The sequence below is a fragment of the Euprymna scolopes genome, chromosome 7, assembly GCF_053919585.1.
Source record: "Euprymna scolopes isolate OS-2025 chromosome 7, ASM5391958v1, whole genome shotgun sequence".
In the NCBI taxonomy this organism is placed as follows: Eukaryota; Metazoa; Mollusca; class Cephalopoda; order Sepiida; family Sepiolidae; genus Euprymna; species Euprymna scolopes.
In genome coordinates, this window is record NC_136488.1 from 136,525,133 (window position 1) to 136,546,962 (window position 21,830).

The following is a 21,830-nucleotide window of genomic DNA, read 5'->3' on the forward strand; positions in this document are numbered from 1 at the left end:
CTTTTTTTATTAATTAGTTTCGTTTCAACTATTTCAATGAAAGAAAGTGATAGAGGTCACTATCTCTTGAGCCAACTACTCATTTTTGTGTTTCAATGTAAAGATAATAGGCCATTTGTAACATTAGTAAAGGATTACTCCATCAAACGTTACAAATAGCTTCTTAGTGTTACGCAATGTAACGTATTTTGAAATTCTAGAAGGCTATCCTAACATTAGGAACCTCCGCCTAGGGTGGGTAAGTTAGCTGGTTTGTTATAATGATATTAGATATGTTCAATCCGAAATGGTTGGAGCACAAGGTGGAGCAGATACCAATGTGATTGCAAGAGATATGATTGGATTGAATAAATTCAGGGAACTTCCGTTAATGCAAACCAGCAAAGCGTTAGTACTGTCGATGAAGGGAATAGTCTATCAGGCATATGTATGTAGTGTGATATTGTATGGAAGTGAAACCTGACCAATGAGATTTGAGGATATGCGTTGCATGGAGACAAATGATATGAAAATGATATGACAGATGTGCAATGTGAAGTAGGTACAAGAAAACATTCAAGTATAGACTTTTTTTTTTTTTTTACACGGTGGTCACCACTTATCAAGGCCCGGAAGCCACTCAGGGATAAGGGTTATTGCAAGTATAGTACGTTAGTGGGGAGATTTAATGAAGTGTTTATTTAAGAAGGCAGTTCATTAGGAATTTGTTAACGTTTGACTTGAGATAAATAAAAACTTGGCCAACATATTTCAGCTACTAAAACGGAGATAATGTTGTTGCTGCTGCGCCTGCTGAATAAGATGATAATAATGACAACGATAATGATGATGTCGAGGACGTTGCTGACAACGATAATGATGATGTCGAGGACGTTGATGACAACGATGATGAAGATGGCAGCAATGATGATGACAATAATAGTGATGATTGTGATACTGACGATGATGATGATGATGACAACAACGATGCTGCTGCTGCTGATGATGATGATAACGATAATGATGATGAGGATGATGATGATTACAATAATGATGATGCTTCTGATAAAGACAATGATGATACTATTGCTGCTGTTTATGATGATGATGCTGACAACGAGTCTGCTGCTGATGATGATTGTTTCTGAAATATCTCACCTATGTTCCGTTTCATGAGGAAAGGACTTTTCCGGGTTGTCATATTCATCAGATAACACGCAATATCTGATTGGCCGCTTTCACCAGTCACATTCACTTCATGGAGGAGTTTTTCATGGCTCGTATCTTCGTGTAATTTGATTTGTGCAGGTAAATTATAGAATATAACTTGCTACAAAATAAAATAAAATTTTATGCTGTATCTATTACTCACGCTTCTCTCTCTCTCTCTCTCTCACTATATATATATATATATATATATATATATATATATATATATATATATATATAAAGAACAAGTAGTTAATAAAACATGTTAAAAAACACTTTGAAAAAGAGTTAAAAATATTTTTCATTTTAAAAAAGGAAACACAAAATAAGTGGATAGTCCTCAATTTGCGGAGTTTGGAAGAAATACTTTCCTTCTCATCAGAGAGTAGGAATTAGCAAAATGCAGGATCGGATTTAGCTTGCAAAAGTATTTAATGAAACTACTAGTCATAGATTTTACTTGGTAACAAATAGCGAAGCAGAGGAAATAAGGTGAAGAAAAAGGTGATTTCACGTGAATGGATAGTCTGGTGAAGGGTAAAATATCCAATAACGGTAAAATCCAAAAAAGTTGATAAAATTTCCATTTCCACAAGTAAAATCCAAGGGAATCGCATTATTGGAAGATGGTCCAAAGTAATCCAAAATGCAGAAATCCATGGAATAATTCACAAATGGGTACACGGAAAAAGGGAATGAGTTCAAATAATATTATTAAAAGGAAGATAAGTTGTGCATAGAAAAAAAAATAGACAGATTTGAAACACAACTGTCAAGGTTGGGCTGATTTAAGAAAAATGAGTGAAGAAGAAAATAGTGATTGAGTTAATTTTAGAATAAATATATATATATGTTTATTAACAATCAAAAGTAATAAAGAAAGATCAGAAATAGAGGAATAATCTGTTATAAATAAAATGCTATATCATCACATTAAACCCATATTAAAGAGGAGGAAAAGATATATATATATATATGTATATATAAAGAAGTGTCAAAAAAGAGAGAAACAGAATTAACAGGCGACGTTGTAAGCGAAATATCATCAGCTTTAGCATGGCAAAGAGCATAAATTTTATTAACTCTCTCTATATAACCCAAATAAGATGGTATGTGAACGACATTCTCGCTATGATTTATGAAGGTGTCGACGACAAAAAGTTGCTATGGTAACCAACAGCCAATCAGAAGAAATCGTCTCTAAAACATCGATATCGAAAAACTTGCTATGGTAGCTAACAGCCAATCAGAAAAAAACTTATTAATTCTGAGGACTTTTGAACACCAGTAAGTTTATTATAACTTTTACTTTAATGAACGAAAAGTGAAAAATTTTATTTCAAAGCATATCTGAGAAGGTATGAACTGTAAAAATTGTTTGAAATTTGGTTGTAAAATGAGTGAGCATTGAAGCTTTAAAGCAGTTCTAAATGACTAAAACTAACACTTAACCATATATTCAAACACTAACATGTTGGAATATATATATTTATATATATATATATATATATATATATATATATATATATATATATATATATATTAGTGTATCACAAAAGTAAGTACACTCCTAACATTTCTGCAGGTATTTAAGTATATCTCTTCATGGGGCAACACTGACAAAATGACACTTTGACGCAATGAAAAGTAGTCCGTGTGCAACATATATAAGAGATTTAATTTATTTTCCCCCTCAAAATAATTCAAAATATAACCATTCAAGGCTAAACCCCTGCAAACAAAAGTGAGTTCAACCCTAAGAGACTAGATCCCTTAATGTCCAAAATTGAGTACTGCTTGTCATTTTCCCTCCAAAATGTCATGTGACTCATTAGTATTACTAGGCCCATGTGTCTCTCATATGGGTCACTAAAAGTTACCACATGGCAAGGAACTCACTGATGATCTTAAAAGACGTAGTGCTGTGCTACATTGCTACATGAAGATGGCCAAGGCTACAAGAAGATCGCCAACACCCTGAAACTGAGCTGCAAAAATTTTGTAACGTTATTCAAATCATCTAACATTTTAAAAGAGCAGGGTCCACTCATAACAGTTTATCTAGCAGTTAACGCTCTGTGACTGACTTACTTTCATTCAGTAAGTCGAGTACGTCAGCCGTAGCTGATTGTTGGTTATACCCCAATTTGGGTAACCAATAAGGATTTGTTCTTATTTGTTTATGAAATTAGCCAATCGGCATTAATTATTTTAAACAAATGCATCAAATATATTACAGATATATTTTGCTACTCTTGATGTTTTTGTTATTTTTACTTGAACATTAGTTTTATTTAAAAACATTTTTTTTGCAATAATAGAAAATTGAAGTAAATTGTAACGTAAATCGAAAGTGGTAAAACAAGCCGACAGGTCAAAAATTGCTACTACATTTAGGAATTGCTGTTCTTCAGATGCTGCACTTCTATTTCTTGTTCTCTTTCTTTTTATTTTTGTACCTTTTCTCCACGTTAAAAAACGACCCTGGTGTCTAACTCTGTCCCGTGGGGAGGCATAGTAAATAGGTACATTTAGGAATTGTTGGACGCATTATGACTGCTGAACATTAGGTAATTACTAGGTCTATGACAGCAGCATATTATTTTCATTGTTTTTACTCTCGAGTATATATCCGACACAGTTAGACACAACTAATCAACCGAGGGTCACATAACTCTACATAAAAACATATAAGATATCAATGGATATATACCTGAGAATCAAAACAACGAAAAAGATGTCCTGATAAAAACACTTCCGTTTCAGCTCAATAACTGCCACAAAGGGTCACACATGTCTCTAATACAAAAATCAATGGTAGGTCATCCAAAGAAGCTGTGCACATGACGTGCTAAGCAGCACATTCAGTAATACGAGTGTTGTCAACATTGCTGCAGCGATTGAAGAGGTAGGGGAGGGGGTTAGCCTGTTAGTGCTCAGATCATATGCCACACTCTACATCAAATTGGTGTGCATAGCTGTCACTCTAATAGGAAGCTTCTTCAGAAGACAATACACAATTTAATTTTTTTTTTAATTCAATCTTCACCCCAAACAAGGCACAGTGCCACTTTAAAGTAGCCCAAATGTGACAACAGTACTCCATAAGCGAATAGTGGCCTTATAGAGATACAGGATACTTTCAGGCGTAAGTAGCTTTCTAGTACGGTAGAAAGAGCTCACCTTGGCAATCCTCTTAATGTATCTGTTTCAACTCATGTTCCCTGTAAATGTTAGGCCGAAGAGTTTAAAGGAAGAACTTTCAGGTAATGTGTTTGTGGCCATTGCTATTGGTGGTAGAGAAAGTTTCTTGTAATTATTGAAGGAAACAAGTTTAGTCTTGGCAGCATTGAATGTGACCATCCATTTTTGTCCCCGTTCCACTACAGATTGGTAGTCTTCCTCTAGTGTTTCTGCTATTTCCTTAGATAGGTGTTCGTTTGTTTTCCCCTCGTGCCTGTTATAGAGCGTGGTGTCATCGCAAATATTACCCATGGTTTTGCCCACTAAATTATCCTGATTTAAATACTTCAGCTCCAGTTATTGGTTTGTGCATGAAATGGAAGGGACACAAACCTGGGGCGACCTTATTGCTAAAATCAATCAACTCTGGACACTAACGAGAACTGAAATAAACCTTGGTCGTAAAAGCATACTGAACGTCAAGCCAAAATAAAACCACTCTTCAAACAAACCACAACGGACAACATATTGGTAAATATAGATTTTCCGAATTTTGATATTGACCAAAGTAAATATATCTGTGAATGTTATTTAAATATTTTTAACTTTTGGTAATGGTTAGAATAAAAAAACCTTTATTTATCTCCCCTTAGATAATTTTGGTTACTGTAAAATAGTTTTCGTTACTTTTCCTTTTGTTTACAAATAAATTTCTTTTCTTTTCAACTCCATTCTCTGTTTTCTTTTAACTCTTTTTTTTTTATTAATAATATATATGTTGCAGTGAATACCTCTAGACAAATTGTACAAGCATAAGCCCGCAACAATACTTGAAAACAAGAATCACAAAGTCATATGGGACATGGACATGCAAACTGATAAACCCATCCAAGCAAGAAGACCGGATGTCATAATAATTAACAACAACAACAACAACAAAAAAATCCTGCCAAATCTTAGACTTTGCTGTCCCAGCTGACCGCAGGGTGAAAATCAAATAAAATGGGAAACAAAGCAAATACACAAAGTTAGCCAGAGAGCTAAATGGGATTATAATATTAGGAGCACTAGGAACAATTCTGAAAAACTTTGAAACAAGAATGGGAGAAATTGGAATCAGAGGAATGGCTGCAAAGATACAACGAATAATACAAAAATCAGTGCATGTAAAGAGTTTGTCATAAAACTTTGATGTTTACCTGTTGTTCAAGAAGTACATCATGTTCCTGTGCGTCTTTGACGAAGATATCCAGACTTGTGTCGGAATACATGCCACATATATCGGAAACTCGGACATTTAGATTGTACATCCCAGAGACGGACAAGTTTGAAGAGAGAAAAATTTCCCCTAGAATACAAAAAAAAAAAATTTCAATATTGATTCGATTGGAACAGAGAATGCAAATGCTGGACCGTGTGTGAAATGACGTCATCATAAGGGAAAAAAAATGACAATAAAAAGAACCTGTGCGCAGACCGGATGATGTTCGAGAGGACAGAGGTCAGAGAGAACGAGGGAGGACGGTCAGGTTTTATTCATAAAAGTACCCAGAAATAAATGTTGTTACAAAAAAAAAAGGAGTTGTATCTGTTCCTTGCGACGTACTCTGCTACAACGTGTTGGGTCCCGCGTGTGTACATGTTAACACGTGTGTAAAGGTGTAATGTTACACACGTTCACACACGCGTTAACATGGGATTCACATGTTTTTGTTTTTTTTAACTGTTATTTTTATCTTTGTTGTTTTTATGTTTAAAATGTTTCAGCTATTGTACGAGGTGACACTATATGTCTAAAATAACGATACGTATGATATCACCGCATTGTTATTTTAGATATATAGTGTATCCCATTTTTTTTTTTCTAGTGCACTATATCACTATTTTTTTTAACGTATCGTTTCCCATTTTATTTTAAACGTATCGTCTCCCATTTTACTCGATTTTATTTATAAAAAAATGAAATCCCTCGATCCAGCTTATGAAAAGTGAGGGCGAAATTGGTCAGCTGGCCTCCCCCATTATTTTTTTTTTTTTTATTTACCACTTTTTATTATGAACACCTAAACGGGTTTTCCTGTCATGATTGCAATATTAAATTTTGTACTCCGCAAAAAAATTATGATATATATATATATATATATATATATATATATATATATATATATATATATATATATATATATATATATATATATAATTTCATCCATGGAATCGTTTATAAAAATGCAAAATCCTTTCTGCAATCAAATAAATTTATGTCCATTCCTGACTTGTCCACCAAATTTCATTCATGAATACCCAACAGCCTTTGTTTTTATAGCCGTTGAATAATATGCAAATCAAGTTTCTGAATGGGCTTCACACTCACTGGGTTTTCAACCCACAAATGTTTATCTGTGAAGTGATGTAAAAAAAAAAATAATATCTTTCGAGACAATCCCCGCACTTTTTCTGAACTGAAACAGACAATCACAGCCGAAATCAATGCAATGCGAAGAGCTGTTGACAATTTTACATGTCATATCAAAGTGTGCTTACTGTTGAATGGCGATAAAACAAGGACTGTTGGACATTCAGCACTGAAACTTGGTGGACAAGTCAGACATAAACTGAAGTTAATTTGTAATATCTAAGATAATTTTATGTTTTTCAATTAATTAGTTAAATGAATACAAAATTCAGTATTTTAACTGATTACTAAAATAGGAGATTGGAAATCACTCCAGACAAGGCGTGAAGCCACTTGATGCAAGGAGCTAATAAGAACAAAAGATGATTATCGCAAAAAGAGGAGATACCTATTGACTTTAGTTTAAAAAAGATCAAGATGGTAGATAAACAGTCAGCAGGAATAGAGTTACACAATCCTGCAGTTCTGGGAAAGAAGCTACTGGAATAGGAAACTGTATTACAATGAAGTATGAAAACAGTGAAGTAATGAAGACCACTAGACCAACGAGTCGAACGAGCTGGAACAAAAGAAACAGAGAATATATCAGATAATTCAAATAGTATAATGCAGTAATAGTGTTTATAGAAAAGACTGAGGCTATCAAGATCACGTCTATAAGAGAGAGAGGTTGTAGTGAAGAAGAAAAGGGTTAGACCAATCAAATTACATATACATATTTCTGCATCAAGAACCCTTAAATGGGACAGAGATTCACCAGTTTGGAAGACATGGTCATGTAAAGTGGTCTCCACGTTCACCAGACTTAAGTCCTCTTGATTTTTTGTGAGCATGCTTAAGGAAAAAGAGTACTATGGAAAAATTTGAACCATTCGCTTGGATTTGCTTGGAACATGTCGTCATGTACTCTTTACGAATGTAATCTGACGTAAGACGCCGATCAGCCAATCAATGCGTGGCAAAGGAGAAGACGATCTTTGAGGAAAATATTGGGATCAACTGAGAGCTTCTTGACAGTTATCTTTTCGAATTTATGTAGAGAGAGAAATTTGGTAATGATCCTTTTGTCTTCATCTTAAACCATATATCGGAAAGCTACCCAGTCGGGTTGGCAAAGTTTCTTCCACATCCATTGTTTCTTCTCACCCGACTTTGACATCATCTGATGCGATCGTAGAAAAGTGTACCTAATACTAAGGGAACATTCTGACTGTCTTAATTAAATTTTATTAAAAACAAACAAATAAACAAAAAAAAAAAAACAGTTGTCCAGCCTCACCCTATTGGAAAAAAAATTGTTCATGGAAAGAAAAAAAAATAACAACAAAAAAAGAAGTTTATTTTACATTAGTTATTAAAAAAAATAAAAAAAATAAATAAAAAATAAAAAACAGTACATGAAAAACATTTAAAAAAGTGCTTTTTGTAAAACTTTTGTTTAAAAAAAATATGAAAAACGCAAAATGCTAAGTGCTATCTTAATAATTTTGTTCAATTTTGTTTGAAAAAAAAAAATGGTTAAAAAAAATAAATACAACTGACTTGCTTATTTTTTTTTTTTTTCACTTTAAAATTTTTTTACAAAAATAAAACTGAAATTGTTACGGTCATTGTTTCTATATATTTTTTTTTTCCTGTGATTTTATTATATTTAAATATTTTCTTCAGTATTTTTCTTGAGTAGTATTGTTACACTTTGATAATTGGTGACGCTCAGCGAAAGCCGGTGGTTGACGTCATTTTCCGAGCAAAGCCAAGCGGCCAGTTAGTTACGCCTTGTTCAAATCGAGCACAAGTACCGGAAAAAGTGCAACTCATCAAAAATCAGAGATCCAATACACTCGACTCAATAAATAAGGAGTGAATGTGTCACAACTGAAGACAATGTGGAGTTATTGCATCAGAAAGTTTTACTAAACTCATCACTATGCGCACTGTAAAGGATGGGATTATATTGAAGATGTTATTTGAATAAAATCTTATCTTTTTACCTATGTGTAAAGTTGCAATGTTTTTTATGTAACGAGAGGATCGATATTTACTTGCTGCTCACCTCAGCAAGATGTAACACAAGATCAGTAAGTGGGGATGTCAAGCCAGCGTCCCTAAAGGAGAGACATTGTGGCCTAGCAAAAATTTCCTGGGCATCCTTGTCGGCATTCCTCGGTAGGGGCGCCTCAAGCAACAGGCAATAAACTTGCCCCACCAGAAAGCCGGGTGGCAAGGCTTGGGAGGGTTGACCTATTGGGTAATACCCAGGCGGCATGCCTTAGTCCAACAGGTAGTGGGCCAGTTCCTGGCTCCCACACCTGTCGGTCTGATTGTCAAGAATGGAATCTTGACTCATACTTTCTACCCAGGACTTCAAGCAACCGAAGCATCAAGGGGACCAACCGTGCAGCATTAAAAATAATGAGAGGGCATTATTAAAGAAAATTGGAAGGTTCTACTTATAGACACTGGCGATAGCAACTGGCCAATCAAATGGAGCCATATTCTACTAACAACTAATCAGAAACCGAAATTGCTTGATAAAAATATTGGATCTTTTAGAATTCCCGCACATAATTTTTTGTGCACACACGAGAAAGATCTTTGATCTTTACCTGCAAACTTTTAAAGTTCAAGATTTATACAGATGATTACCAAAAACTTTTTTCATCTCCAGAGCATTGCCAAGGCTGCTGCAAAGAAGGTGGGCTCTCTCTACCGTGCTAGAAAGCTACTTACGCCTGAAAGTATTCTGTACCTCTATAAGGCCACCATTCGCCCATGTATAGAGTACTGTTGTCACATTTGGGCTAGTGCATCTGCTACTAGTCTCTCACTCCTTGACAGGGTTCAAAAGAGAGTTGTCAACCTGATGGGTCCTGAACTGTCATCTAAGCTTCCCATCGACGAAATGTTGCATCCCTCTGCCGGTTCTAAAAGTATTTTAATGGTGAAGATTCTGACAAACTACAAGCACTTGTACCCCCTCAATGTAAATACCCTGAGAAACTTGACAAACAGCTAAATCCCACCTCTACCCAGTAGAGATCCCTCGGTGTAAGAAAGCTTTCTACTCCAATAGTTTCTTCCCCAGAACTGCTAGACTTTGGAACTCCCTTTTGGGATTCTGTTTTCCCAACTGTACTGACATGCAGAAGTTCAAGTGTAATGTGAACAGACATCTCGCTGTTCATTTCCCTTCATAATATCCCTGCAACTTATATCCCAATCCCGATAGTAGCCCCCTACTTCAAAGTGGCACCTAGCCTTGTTTGGGATAAAAATTGAATTTAAAAAAAAGGGATTTGTACAGATTAACTACCCACCAAAAACTCTTTTTCATCTCTAGGACTTATACAGATTAGCTATCAACGAAAAACTCTTTTTCATCTCTAGGACTTATACAGATTAGCTCCCCACCAAAAAATCTCCTGAAATTAAATATGGCTTTGAATTCAAAATGTACAGACTTTATAGACTGCCTGTACAAATATTTCATTAAATTTCACCTATAAAATGGGCAAGAGGAATAAAATGATTACCCGAGATTGCATCGATTTCAAAATGCTTGTAACCATCTTCTGTCTTCAAAAGAGTAAAGTTCATCACATCTTGTCCGTCCGCATCTGATCCTGTGAGATTGGCCAAAGAAGTTCCCCATGGAGAATCAACTTCCACATCGACCATGAGAGGAGGATCCTGAAACACTGGAGCATTTCCTAAGCAAAAAAAAAAAATGAAAAAAATTCAACCAGCATGGATTCTTTCTGATTTCAAAGAATATTTATACAATGGAATTCTTTTTTTAATGGGAAGCGCTCCAGACAAGCCATGAACCCACTTGATTTAAGGAGCTACAAAATACTACTTCAAGGTCAAAAGCTTGCTAACTGACCCAGAAAACAGCAATTCTTCCCTCTTTGTCAGAAATATCGCTCATGGAATATGAGAACTAAAGGATCAAATAAGGGAAGCAAGAGTTATGAGGCTGCTGAAAGTAAACCTAAGATTCACTTTCCACAAATTAGTCTGGGTGCCCACCGTTGCCCGGGTGTTTGGAGGTGGGTGTTGAGAAAAAAAAAAGTAGTAGCAGGCAGGCTAACCCGAACTGCAAAGAAGGCAAAGAACGTGAAAAAAAAAAAAAAAGTGGTAGTAGGCAGGCAGGCTTGAATCCGTGACGCGAAGGCAGAAAAGGAAGTGAAAGAAAACCTGACGCCTTACCCTTACTCCATGACGCGGACGAAAATTCGGAACATTGAAATTAGTAAAGTCATTCCAACCGATACGATGATTTGCAAAAATGGTGACACAAAAAAAACGACTCTCCTTGTAGTTGAGGGTGAATGAATTAATGTTTTTAGCCAATTTTTTGATATTTGTCGTCCAAAGGGTCGAGCTTTAAAACGATACCAATCTCATGAAAATTCATCGCCTCTGTCGAAAGAAGTTTTATACATACATACATACATACATACATACATACATCCATACATACATACATACATATATGATGATTGCAATGTCTTGCTAAACGAGCGCCACTCTCTCGGACACTTAAAGTCCATGAGCCCAAATGCCTGAGGGAGTATCTATACAAAGATGATGTTACAGAGTCTTAGCTTTGTACGACAGCTAAATCTCTCTCTCGGTTCAAAATGTTGAGATCCAGCAATAAGCAAGAACAAGATAGCCAGCAACAAATTAAAATGCAGACCAGCTTAATGCGGATACTGGTCTCCCGCTTTATGTTTTTTTAAATCAGAGATTTGCTTCTCCTAGAAAGGTTGCCTTCACCACGGCTTACGAGAGCCCTCTCCACCCCAACACATATATACATACACACAGATAAACACGGTGCTAGTTGGCTGTTGACCCCGAAAAAGGGTTCATCCGCCCTTTGAAAAGTCTTGTTTTTAATCCTTCAGGGAGACTAGCCGCCCTCCTCACCAAACAAGTCTAGTGGGGGAACCAGTTTAGTCGCCGGTGATCCGACCATGAGGCAGGTAGTACTTGGTTACATGGTACCAGTAGCATATGACATGACCATACATGCATGCATACATACATACATACATTTAAGCAGACAGGTGAGATTTATATAATAGATTGCAAATTCTATCTAAATTATCAACCGTTATTAATTACTAGTATGCCTACAGGACGTTGCCCAGAAGGATGGACAACAAAATACAAGAATTAAAAAGTATGTGTAAACCTCTCTCTCTCTCTTTCTCTCTCTCTCTCTCTCTCTCTCTTTACACACACACACACACATACAAACACACATATATATTTCTGTGGAAATATTTTTTATTCACTTATATTTCTTTTTTATATATACCAATCCTTATTTAAGAAGCTCAATGTAATTACAGATCATATAATGAATGAATGACAAAAGTCTATATTCCAAAATTCATATGTATATATATATATATATATATATATATATATATATATATATATATATTCAAAAGACTTTTTGTATTCCTACACGTCAACATATAGAAAATAAATACAGAAAAGATATAAACATTTATATATTTTTCGTATTGATTTTGGAAATTGGAAAATTGTTGCCTATTTTCTGATGCCAAAAACGCTTAATTTTAATTGCATTTTTTATTTGGTTTTGTTTAAAACAACATATTCGACTGTTAGTAGTAATGATAATATAATAAATATTTATTGATTTTAAACTAACAATAAAATTAATATCTATAGATTATACCCCACAAGTGTATTCTTACGTGTGAGGAAATATCTGTATATTCAATGGGTTCTATGGTAATTGGGAATGAATAACAACTGTACTGTTAAATATTTAGAGATTTATAAAGAATCGGAATCGGTAATTGTATAAGAATCGGGAATTTAGTGCAGAATCAGTAATTGTATTGGAATCTTGGAATCAGGAAAAATATTGGAATCGTCCCATCACTAATATATATATATATATATATATATATATATATATATATATATATATATATATATATATATATATATGAGCAAACAGTTAATAAAATATGTTAAAAAACACTTTGAAATGAGTTAAAAACATATTTAATTTGAAAAGGAAACACTAGATAAGTGGATAGTCCTTAATCCGTGGAGTTTCGAAGAAATACTTTCCTTCTCATCAGAGGGTAGGAATTAGCAAAATGCGGGATCGGATTTTGCATGCAGAAGTATTTGATGAAACAAGTAAGTAAAAGATCTTACTTGAAAACAAAAAAGTGAAGCAGAGGGAATATGGTGAAGAAAAAGGTGATTACACATGAATGGATAGTCTGGAAGATATATAATCCAGTGACGGTAAAATCCAAATGTATAAATTCAAGAAAGTTAAAAGAATTTCCATTTGTACAAGTAAAATCCAAGGAAATCCCGTAAGTGGAAGAAGATGGTCCATAATAATCCAAAGGCAGAAATCCATGGAATAATTCACAAAAATGTGTACAAGGAAAAAAGGAAAAGATTCCAACAATATTAATAAAAGAAAAAATAAGATATGCTTTTCACTCTACTTCCGAGATATAAATATAAATAAGAAAGATCAGGGAAGAAAAAGAGGAGAGAGAAAAAAAAAGGAGAGAGAATATATATATATATATATATATATATATATATATATATATATATATATATATATATATATATATATATATATATATATACAATAGACTTTCTTGTGTGTGGCGGGTTTGCCCAGGTGGCAGAATGCTCACCTCGCATGCAACAGGCTCGGGTTTCGAATCCCGAGTTCAGATATGTTTAATTGATGAGCCGAAATGAGGGCGAAACTCGAGTCTTGGACTTTCAGTTTGTTGGCTGTCATGGCTCTTGTGAGCTGCGACGTTGTTTGGCTATGGAAATAATTATATACATACATACATACATATATATATATATATATATATATATATATATATACATTGGCTATGGAAATAATTATATATATATATATATATATATATATATATATATATATATATATATATATATCTGTAGGTAAGTGTGGAAGACTATTCTGTCAACAACACGCATAGAGGTCCTTTCTCTTTTCTTCCCATCTGTATGTCAAAACTCTCTTCCTTTTCTATCCTTATTTTCGTTGGCGTTTCTTACGACTAGCTAACCATTTTTAGTGTTTGGGGGTGAGTAGTGGGGTGCTAGTTTTTTTCCCCCTCATTCTAAAAGTCAAGATAAGAACAGTAATCAAAATAATCCAAATTATCCATCCTCATCTCAAAAACGTCTGAAACACTGGGTTACTAATTTAAACAAAGGATGCTTAAACAAACGTAGTACACAAGTGAATGAATCACTGAATATTCATACCTGACGAGAGTGAAACTTTGACGGCATAACTTCTGTCCGATATGACATTGAGAGGAAACGTGAAGAGATCTCCCGGCTTCAATGGAGGCATTTTCGACGCAGTGAAAATTGTATTTCCGAACATTTTTTTCTTATACATAATCATATCAATGCCAGGATATGACCTGCAATACAAGCAACAAATACCTGAATGAGAACCAATCGCGCAACAATGATTACCTTTTATAAATTATCATCTGCTCTATAATAAAGACCAATGAGTATTTTCATATTATTATTCATCGGACTACGGTTCTCATCTTGAGCATGATTTTCACAATGTTTCAGATGCAAGGACCTGTGGCACAGTGGTTAGCGTACTTGGAAAAAACAATCGTAAAAAGTGATATTCTCTTGAAGGTTCAATCCTCAGTGTGGGAGACCAAAAAAAAAAAATACAATTGTGAATTACTTAGGACCTCTATCCTGTCATGGCTTACAGAACAAGAGCATGCTACCCCTGTGAAGTAAATAAAGGGTTCCGCTTGAAATTTTGGTCCGAGTTCGACAGAAACATTCCCGAGTTTGACAAGATACACTTGAAGAAGGTTGGAGGTTACATCGACCGAAAACGTTGTGAAAATCACACTCAATATGAGAACAGTAGTCGGATGAATAATAATATGAATAACCAATTCTCATCTCAAAAATTCAGAAACATCAATGTGTATTTATTTGTATGTTTCTATGGAAATAAACATGATATATATGACCTGTCAGGCAAAAGTTTGTAAGATAAAAAAAAAAAATCATGCATTTTTCTATCTTCTAGAGAAAAACAATTTAATTTGATGAGAGGAAGTGAGAAAACAAATAACAAGTAAGACAACTCCCACCATCTGAAATGAATTTGAAGAGAAACCCTACTTTCTAAATAAAAAGTTAATGATGTGTTTTTCTTTAGGTCATCAGAAATGATAATAATTTCTATATGAAAAAATAAATAACTAACAAAATTCTGTGAGTCTATATGCGAACATGAGCAAAGCATAATTTTTTTCATCATTTTTATGGAGGGTGTACACTAGTATATTACACTATTTAGTATACTAAATAATTGTTACATATTTTATTAGATAAATAAACAAGAATGCATACTTGTTGTAATTATGTAAAATGTACACCCTAATCATATCTATTTGTGGAGATAAAACTTTTATAATTACGGATGACCCAAACAATCTATAATTTTCCTCCATCTCTCCTACCTAATCTAATAATATTCGTTTTACAAAACACTTAGCCAGTGAAATTATTGGGATATGCCAAAACGCTTAGGCAGTGAAATTCTTAGGATATTGGCAAAATGCTTAGCCAATGAAATTCTTGGGATATTGCCAAAACACTTAGCCAATGAAGTATTTGGGATATGGTCGCTTCTGATTAATGATTATCTTTCTCTCAGATAATGTGAAAGACTATAGCTTGTTTCATGTATTACAGTATAAAGAAGCATGGAATAGAAACTCTATTTAAAACAAGGCAAGCTATGAACATTTACGGTTTTGAATAACTTTTGTCAACAATAAAAGACTAGACTGAATGTACGTGTTCAAAAAAGTTCATTCTCAAAACAATACAAAATAAGATGTTGGAAGAAACGAAAGAAAAAAAGGGAGAATGTTCATAAAGAGTATTTATTCCTTGTTTCTTTTTGTTGGTCGAGTAGCGGTCACAGAGAGGAGTGGTTTCAGCTTTTACGACAAAAGCAAGGTTGTTTCCTTGGTGTCTTGTTTCCTTCTCTTTTCGTTTACAAAAATTCTGGGTTTATATTTCTCCTTGCCGGCTCCCACAGACATGTTGGTTGTTAAATCTTATTTTTAGCATGACCCACTTTCATTGGCTATTTTTTTTTTTTTTTGAATGGATGCGTGTGCCATGCCTATGCATAGTGACGCGTTTGCACACTTTGTCTGTGACAGCCGATGAGTAAATATCCGGTTGAGAGTTTTATTATTTTCTTCATGAATCCCCACAAGCTAAATGGCTTTCCCAATGTAAAGAATGATTTTCATGTCCGCTTGACCATGTTTAATTATTCAGCTAAATGAACAGCAGAAACCGGAAGTCAGAATAAACAGACTATCTTGACTATAACCAAACACACTTCCTTACCATCCAATGACATCACCGGTGTTGACTGCTATGTATTTCGAGGGTGGCAAGGTAACTGTGATTAATTTGTCTTTGTTTTCTAATAAAAGAAGAGAGAGAGAGAGAAAAAAACGGAATAAATATAGACGAAATGAAAACAAAATCTTTTAAACAGATCATGATAATAGTTAACAATGTATTTATCATTGCGAAAGATGGGAACATTTACTGTTCTATTTTGATCAAAATTAGTAACGCGTTGGTAGAGAAGTTAAACGAATTCTCAAAGCATGCTGAGTGTTACTAAAAATTTTGAGAACAAATGGATTTCAGGCACCCTAAGAAAAGCACTTATGGAAAGGACGTGTCTCTATTAAAGTTTAGAATTTTTTAGATGATGGCTAATTGTTTACATTACTTGTATTGATCGAACTATTGCTCTCATCTTCAGTGTTATTTGTGCAACGTTTTGATCGGTTTGTCCTTCGACTTTCATCAGGCATGCCAATTGTTGCTTGGAAAAGAAAGTAGAAAAGTTACCGACTCTGTAGATGTTTTCGAATTTCTGTGATGAAAGGTGGTGGGTCAGACGACTAAAGGAGGCAGAACATATGCTAAATAGAACAAGAAAAATTACTAAGCAGACCAAGCCTGGAACTTAGTAACATTTGGGAGCCTCTAATTGTAGAAAAAAAAAAACAAGCATTGTACACCCTTAAAATTTCGGCAATGGAAGGACATAATTTCCTGTTGATTTTTATTAGAATTGTCTCCCAACCAATTTTTTTTTATTACAGATTCGAAACAATGACCAAAAAATGGACAGTGACTCACAGAAATACAAAAATATTTACAACAACCAATATGCCTGATGAAGGCCGAAGGACAATCCGACTGAAACTGTGCAAATAACACTCAAGATGAGAACAATAGTCCGATCAATACATATAATGTAAACATGTCTCTATATTTAAAATAGCGGAAAATGGTTAACAACGCGGAATGATGACCTGGGTAACTTTGAATCCAGTTTGTTCCACAAAAATTACTTTCACTTAGAATATTGGCAACCTTCATGTGATCCCTCCCATAATTCCCAATGTCTTTCTAGAAAGAATTCTGACAAGAAAAATATCGGGGAAACCGATGCAACGATAGAATTAACGGATCCATATGATATGAATGACCTAAAAAAGTTTTAATTAAAAAACAATTATTATACAATTGTTTATGCATTTTGTAACTAAAATTATGTATTTGTTAAAATGTTATTCTCTTTGTTCAACCTTGTTTTTTTTTTTTTTTTTTTTTTTTTTTTTTACTCAACTTCGCCCAAACAAGGCATATCGCCACTTGGACGTAATTGGTCCTATTCCAAAGCAAAATCAAAAAGATGTTGGTTTACATTACATTTAAACTTCTGCATATCAGTACAGCCAGAGAAGCAGGTAGCAAGAAAGGAATTCCAAAGTCAAGCTGTTTGAGGGAAGAAACTATTAGAGTAGAAAGCTTTCTGTCATTTAGGGACCTCAACAGTGAAGGGGTGTGATTTTGTTGCTAAGCTGGTTTGTCGGGGATATGTACGTCAAGGGGGAACAAGTGCAATGAGTTCATCAGAGCACATTCCATTGAAATATTTGTAAAACAGGCACAAGGATGCAACATTGTAGCGATGGGACAGGGTTTGGAGCCTGGTTGACAAAGTAGGACCTATTGGAGACTTTTTTGGACCCTATCCAAGAGGGACAGACTAGTGGAAGATGCATCAGCCCAAATGTGGCAACAATACTCCATACATGGGTGAATAATGGCTTTAAACTACCAAGGAAAAGGTTATTATGCACACATCTTGGTGACCGGTGTGAACGGTGAGGCAGGATCTTGTGAAGAACGGAATGCCGGACTATGCAGATTTATAAACATATTACGAGTTCACATTCGGATATTCTCGTGACCGAGTACTGGGTGGGAGTTATAGTCATTAACAATGATGCACTAGTTTATCATAAACTGTAACCGATGGTACGGAAAGGGAACCTGTGTTGTAAAAGATAATGGGTTTATTGGAGATTGGAAGCGAAATAAGTATGGACTTGATGACGCCATATGTAGAGGATATCATTGCAATCACCAGAATACCACATTTACCCCGTATCCAGCTGTGTGATTTAGACATCTGTGCGGCAGTTAAGTAGAAGGGGTTTCTAGTTTGTTCCTTCATCAATCATGAGGAGAAGCTTTACCACAAACTGTTGTATCAACGCACTAGGGACTAAGAATAAGTGAAATTAGAGTTGTCTGCCAACACCCGAGGGAAAGAGAGATCGAACCATGGACAAAGCAATAGTCTGTCAATCTCGAGAAGAATAAACTTGGTCAAAGGACTGACCTGTGAAATATAGATGAATGGAGAAACGTCTCTAGAGTAAGAGTCTGATCTTGTCTTAAACCAGTTGAGGGTGATACAGTCATTAATGATCTAATAACCTGACATGTCGTCCTAGTGACCGGTATAGCCGGTTGTGGTATTATTGACCGGAAGGGCCAACATGATAGAGGCCCAATGGATGGACAGGAGTGTGCTCAATAATTATGAGGCAGTAGTGATGATAACACTAGATCATTCAGAGATCTAGAGGAGAATTAATGGCAGAGATTAGAAACTGCCGGTATTGGTGTCATCCAGATTTCACATAGAGAGCAGGGAGTTACAAATTCAGGGAACCATAATAGAGACTGAATTAAGGAAAATGAATCTTATGACGCTGACATAAGTGTGGCATGAGAAAGAATCTGGAAGATATGTTTTAATGAAAGGTGAATGACCGTAATCACCGACGAACGAGAGAGGGTCACCAGTGGGTCACTGGGTCATGTCTGGCGTTCGAATAAGATGCGGGCGAGAAAATATCCCAAAAGACACAAAGCGAAAATCGATTGAAAATGAGCGATCAGTAAATCTGAAAAGACATCAATATTTTTTTTGTAATTGAACATTTGATCAGTGGTAACTGGCTGTTTTAATTAAGTTGAGATTGATTTTTAGAAATTCTTTGAAAAGAAAAAACAAAAAACAAAAAAAAAAGGAACTGACCTAAGGGAGACTATTCTGAAACTCAAAAATAAGAGTTGTTCCTCTTGTTATGACGAGATGAACTGTGAATTAACCTTCCTTTGCATGTAGTATAATAGTGAAAACTGTTGTATACATCGAATAATACGAGTTACTTCCCCTTGATTGTGATTACTCCCACCATCACCATTGCCTGCAACCTCCCACCACACAATCACGTGGTATATTGTAGTAGTAAAAGGCACTCCTTTTTTCCAGTGTCAATAAAGTTTCTGTTACGTTCACACGTGTGTCTCTCTTGTCTTAATTTTCTCACTAACCCTTTACTAATTCAGGCAAATATATCTGTATCAATATAATGTAACAATCACTAGAGCTATGACAACAGCATATTCTTTTTATTGTTTTGACTCTCGAGTATATATCCGACACAGTTAATCAACCGAGAACCACATCAGTACATCACTCTACATAAAAAACATAAAAAATATCAATAGATATATACGGAAAAGAATATGCTGTTGGCATAGCCCTAGTTATAATTACCGATTTTTTTTTTTTTTTTCTGCTTTTATTTGGGTGAAGAATCCAGGACAATCTATTTGACTATTTAACCCAAGATTTAATTGTTTTCTTTTTTATATTCTTTGTATGTGCATCTTTTTCATCAATTATTTTTCAGCTGCAAGTAAACCATATCTTACTTGTAATTATAGTAAAATAAAAATGACGGAAGTGAGCAGTCATTTTTTGTATGTGTAGTAAAGTCGACGGGAAGATTGAAACTCATATTTTTATGGGGTAGAAAGTAGTGTTGGGACGATTAATTGTAATCAGGAATCGGAAAAATCAGAGCTTTTTGGAGTATCAGAATCGGTATCGGAATTGGGAAAATTTGAGTCTACTTTCTGATGCCAAATCGATTCTTTTAATTATCTATTTTATTTTATTTTGTTTTTATAAAACGTCTTCCACTGCTTGTCGTAATTATAAAATAATAAATCTTTATTGATTTAAACTTCCAGTAAGACTAAAATCTATAGATCACATCCTCACAAGTGTTTTTTTTACGTTTGAGAAACCACATTGACATTTAAGATGTGTTTTTACTGTAATCGGGACAAAATAACAACTTTATAGTAAAATATTTAGAGATTTACAGGGTGACCCAAAAAAAAACGGGTCCCAACTATAATTATGCCCCCGTTTCTTAGTGTTTTGTCTGAATGAAATGAAACTTTGGTCATAACTAGTTTATTATATTCAAAACATCACATCAAAACACTGGGATCTTTGGCCCTTTTTTCTGCGTTGACTGCAAAACGCTCAGAAAAACAATTGAATGTCCTCTGTTTTTTTTTGGGGGGGGGGGTCACCCTGTATAAAGAATTAGAATCGGAATCGATAATTGTATCGGAATCAGGAAAAATATTGGAATCGTCCCAACACTAGTAAAAAGATGGAAATGAATAAGGAGCACCCCAGTGTCCTCTCGGTGTGGCTAATCCGAAGAAATTCAGCCCTCAAACCAAGCTAGTTGCCATAATACCTGCATGCCATGATTAACATTAGCAATGGTTGGTTGGTTGGTTGGTTGGTTGGTTTTGTTTTACGGCATATCAACCCTTTTCAGGTTATTTAATGCCGAATCCAAAGATTTTGAAGAACAATTTTTTTAATAGAATATATTTGTTGTTTTTAAGTCGGTTTCTATTTAACTCATAGTTGGGACCCTAACAGGTACTACCACTCCGGGTCAGAGTGGACCTGGCAGCAATGGCAAAGGGTGGCTCCACACTCCCCAAAGCCCGCAAGCTGGGGCCTCACCACTGGATATAGTTTAAGGTCATATCCAGGACCCCCATTGAGGGACTTTTACCCTCTGCAGGGGGGCAGTCGGCATATTCTAATGCCCCACCGACAGGGCCAACATTAGCAATATGTTAACTAGTAATTATTAGGGCTATGTGTGTGTATGATTGGCTGGATAATAAAATGACGCGATGTCCATGCGAAAATGACAAATAATAATTGTTTGGTTAAAGATATTTCTTGGCAGAAAGGGATGAGTTGATTCGCTTTAGGATTTTGATTGGTGTGTGTGTGTTTGGGAGTTACGTAATGGAATTAAACAAATTAGACAAATAGTTGTTTAGGTTAAAGATTTAATTCTGCACAAAAAAGTTAAAAGCCAGTTCGCTTATGATTTTGACTTGCTGAGTAATGGAATTAAACGCACTGACAGGGGCGAGAGTGGCTTGTGTAATCGATTGTTTGGGTTGGATATTTATTTTAAATTGTTGTAAAAGATTCCCGCACAAAAAGGTAAAGCCGTTTTTTTTTTTGATTTTTTTAGATTTCAATTGAAAGAATTATCTTTGAAAGCTTAGTTTCTGTGCAAAAAGGCGACTGTCATTTCGATTGAGAAAGGAAAGAAGATGTCAACATTCGACCCACAATCATGAGATCATATTTTGTCTTCGAAGCCATTGAGTCAGTTGGGTT

The 21,830-nt window shown here is 34.9% G+C and overlaps 1 protein-coding gene across 1 annotated transcript in view; it reads right to left on the reverse strand.

Moving 5' to 3' along the window:
- The window catches only part of LOC145279986 (protocadherin Fat 4-like), a 140,143-nt gene that overhangs the window by 102,316 nt on the left and 15,997 nt on the right, over positions 1-21,830 (reverse strand). The window contains exons 4-8 of the mRNA XM_080131583.1: positions 16,274-16,352; positions 14,120-14,283; positions 10,318-10,494; positions 5,571-5,719; positions 1,138-1,309 (exon numbers count right to left, since the gene is read on the reverse strand). Coding sequence (XP_079987709.1) covers positions 1,138-1,309; positions 5,571-5,719; positions 10,318-10,494; positions 14,120-14,283; positions 16,274-16,352 — 741 coding nt within the window. The remainder of the gene's footprint in view (positions 1-1,137; positions 1,310-5,570; positions 5,720-10,317; positions 10,495-14,119; positions 14,284-16,273; positions 16,353-21,830) is intronic.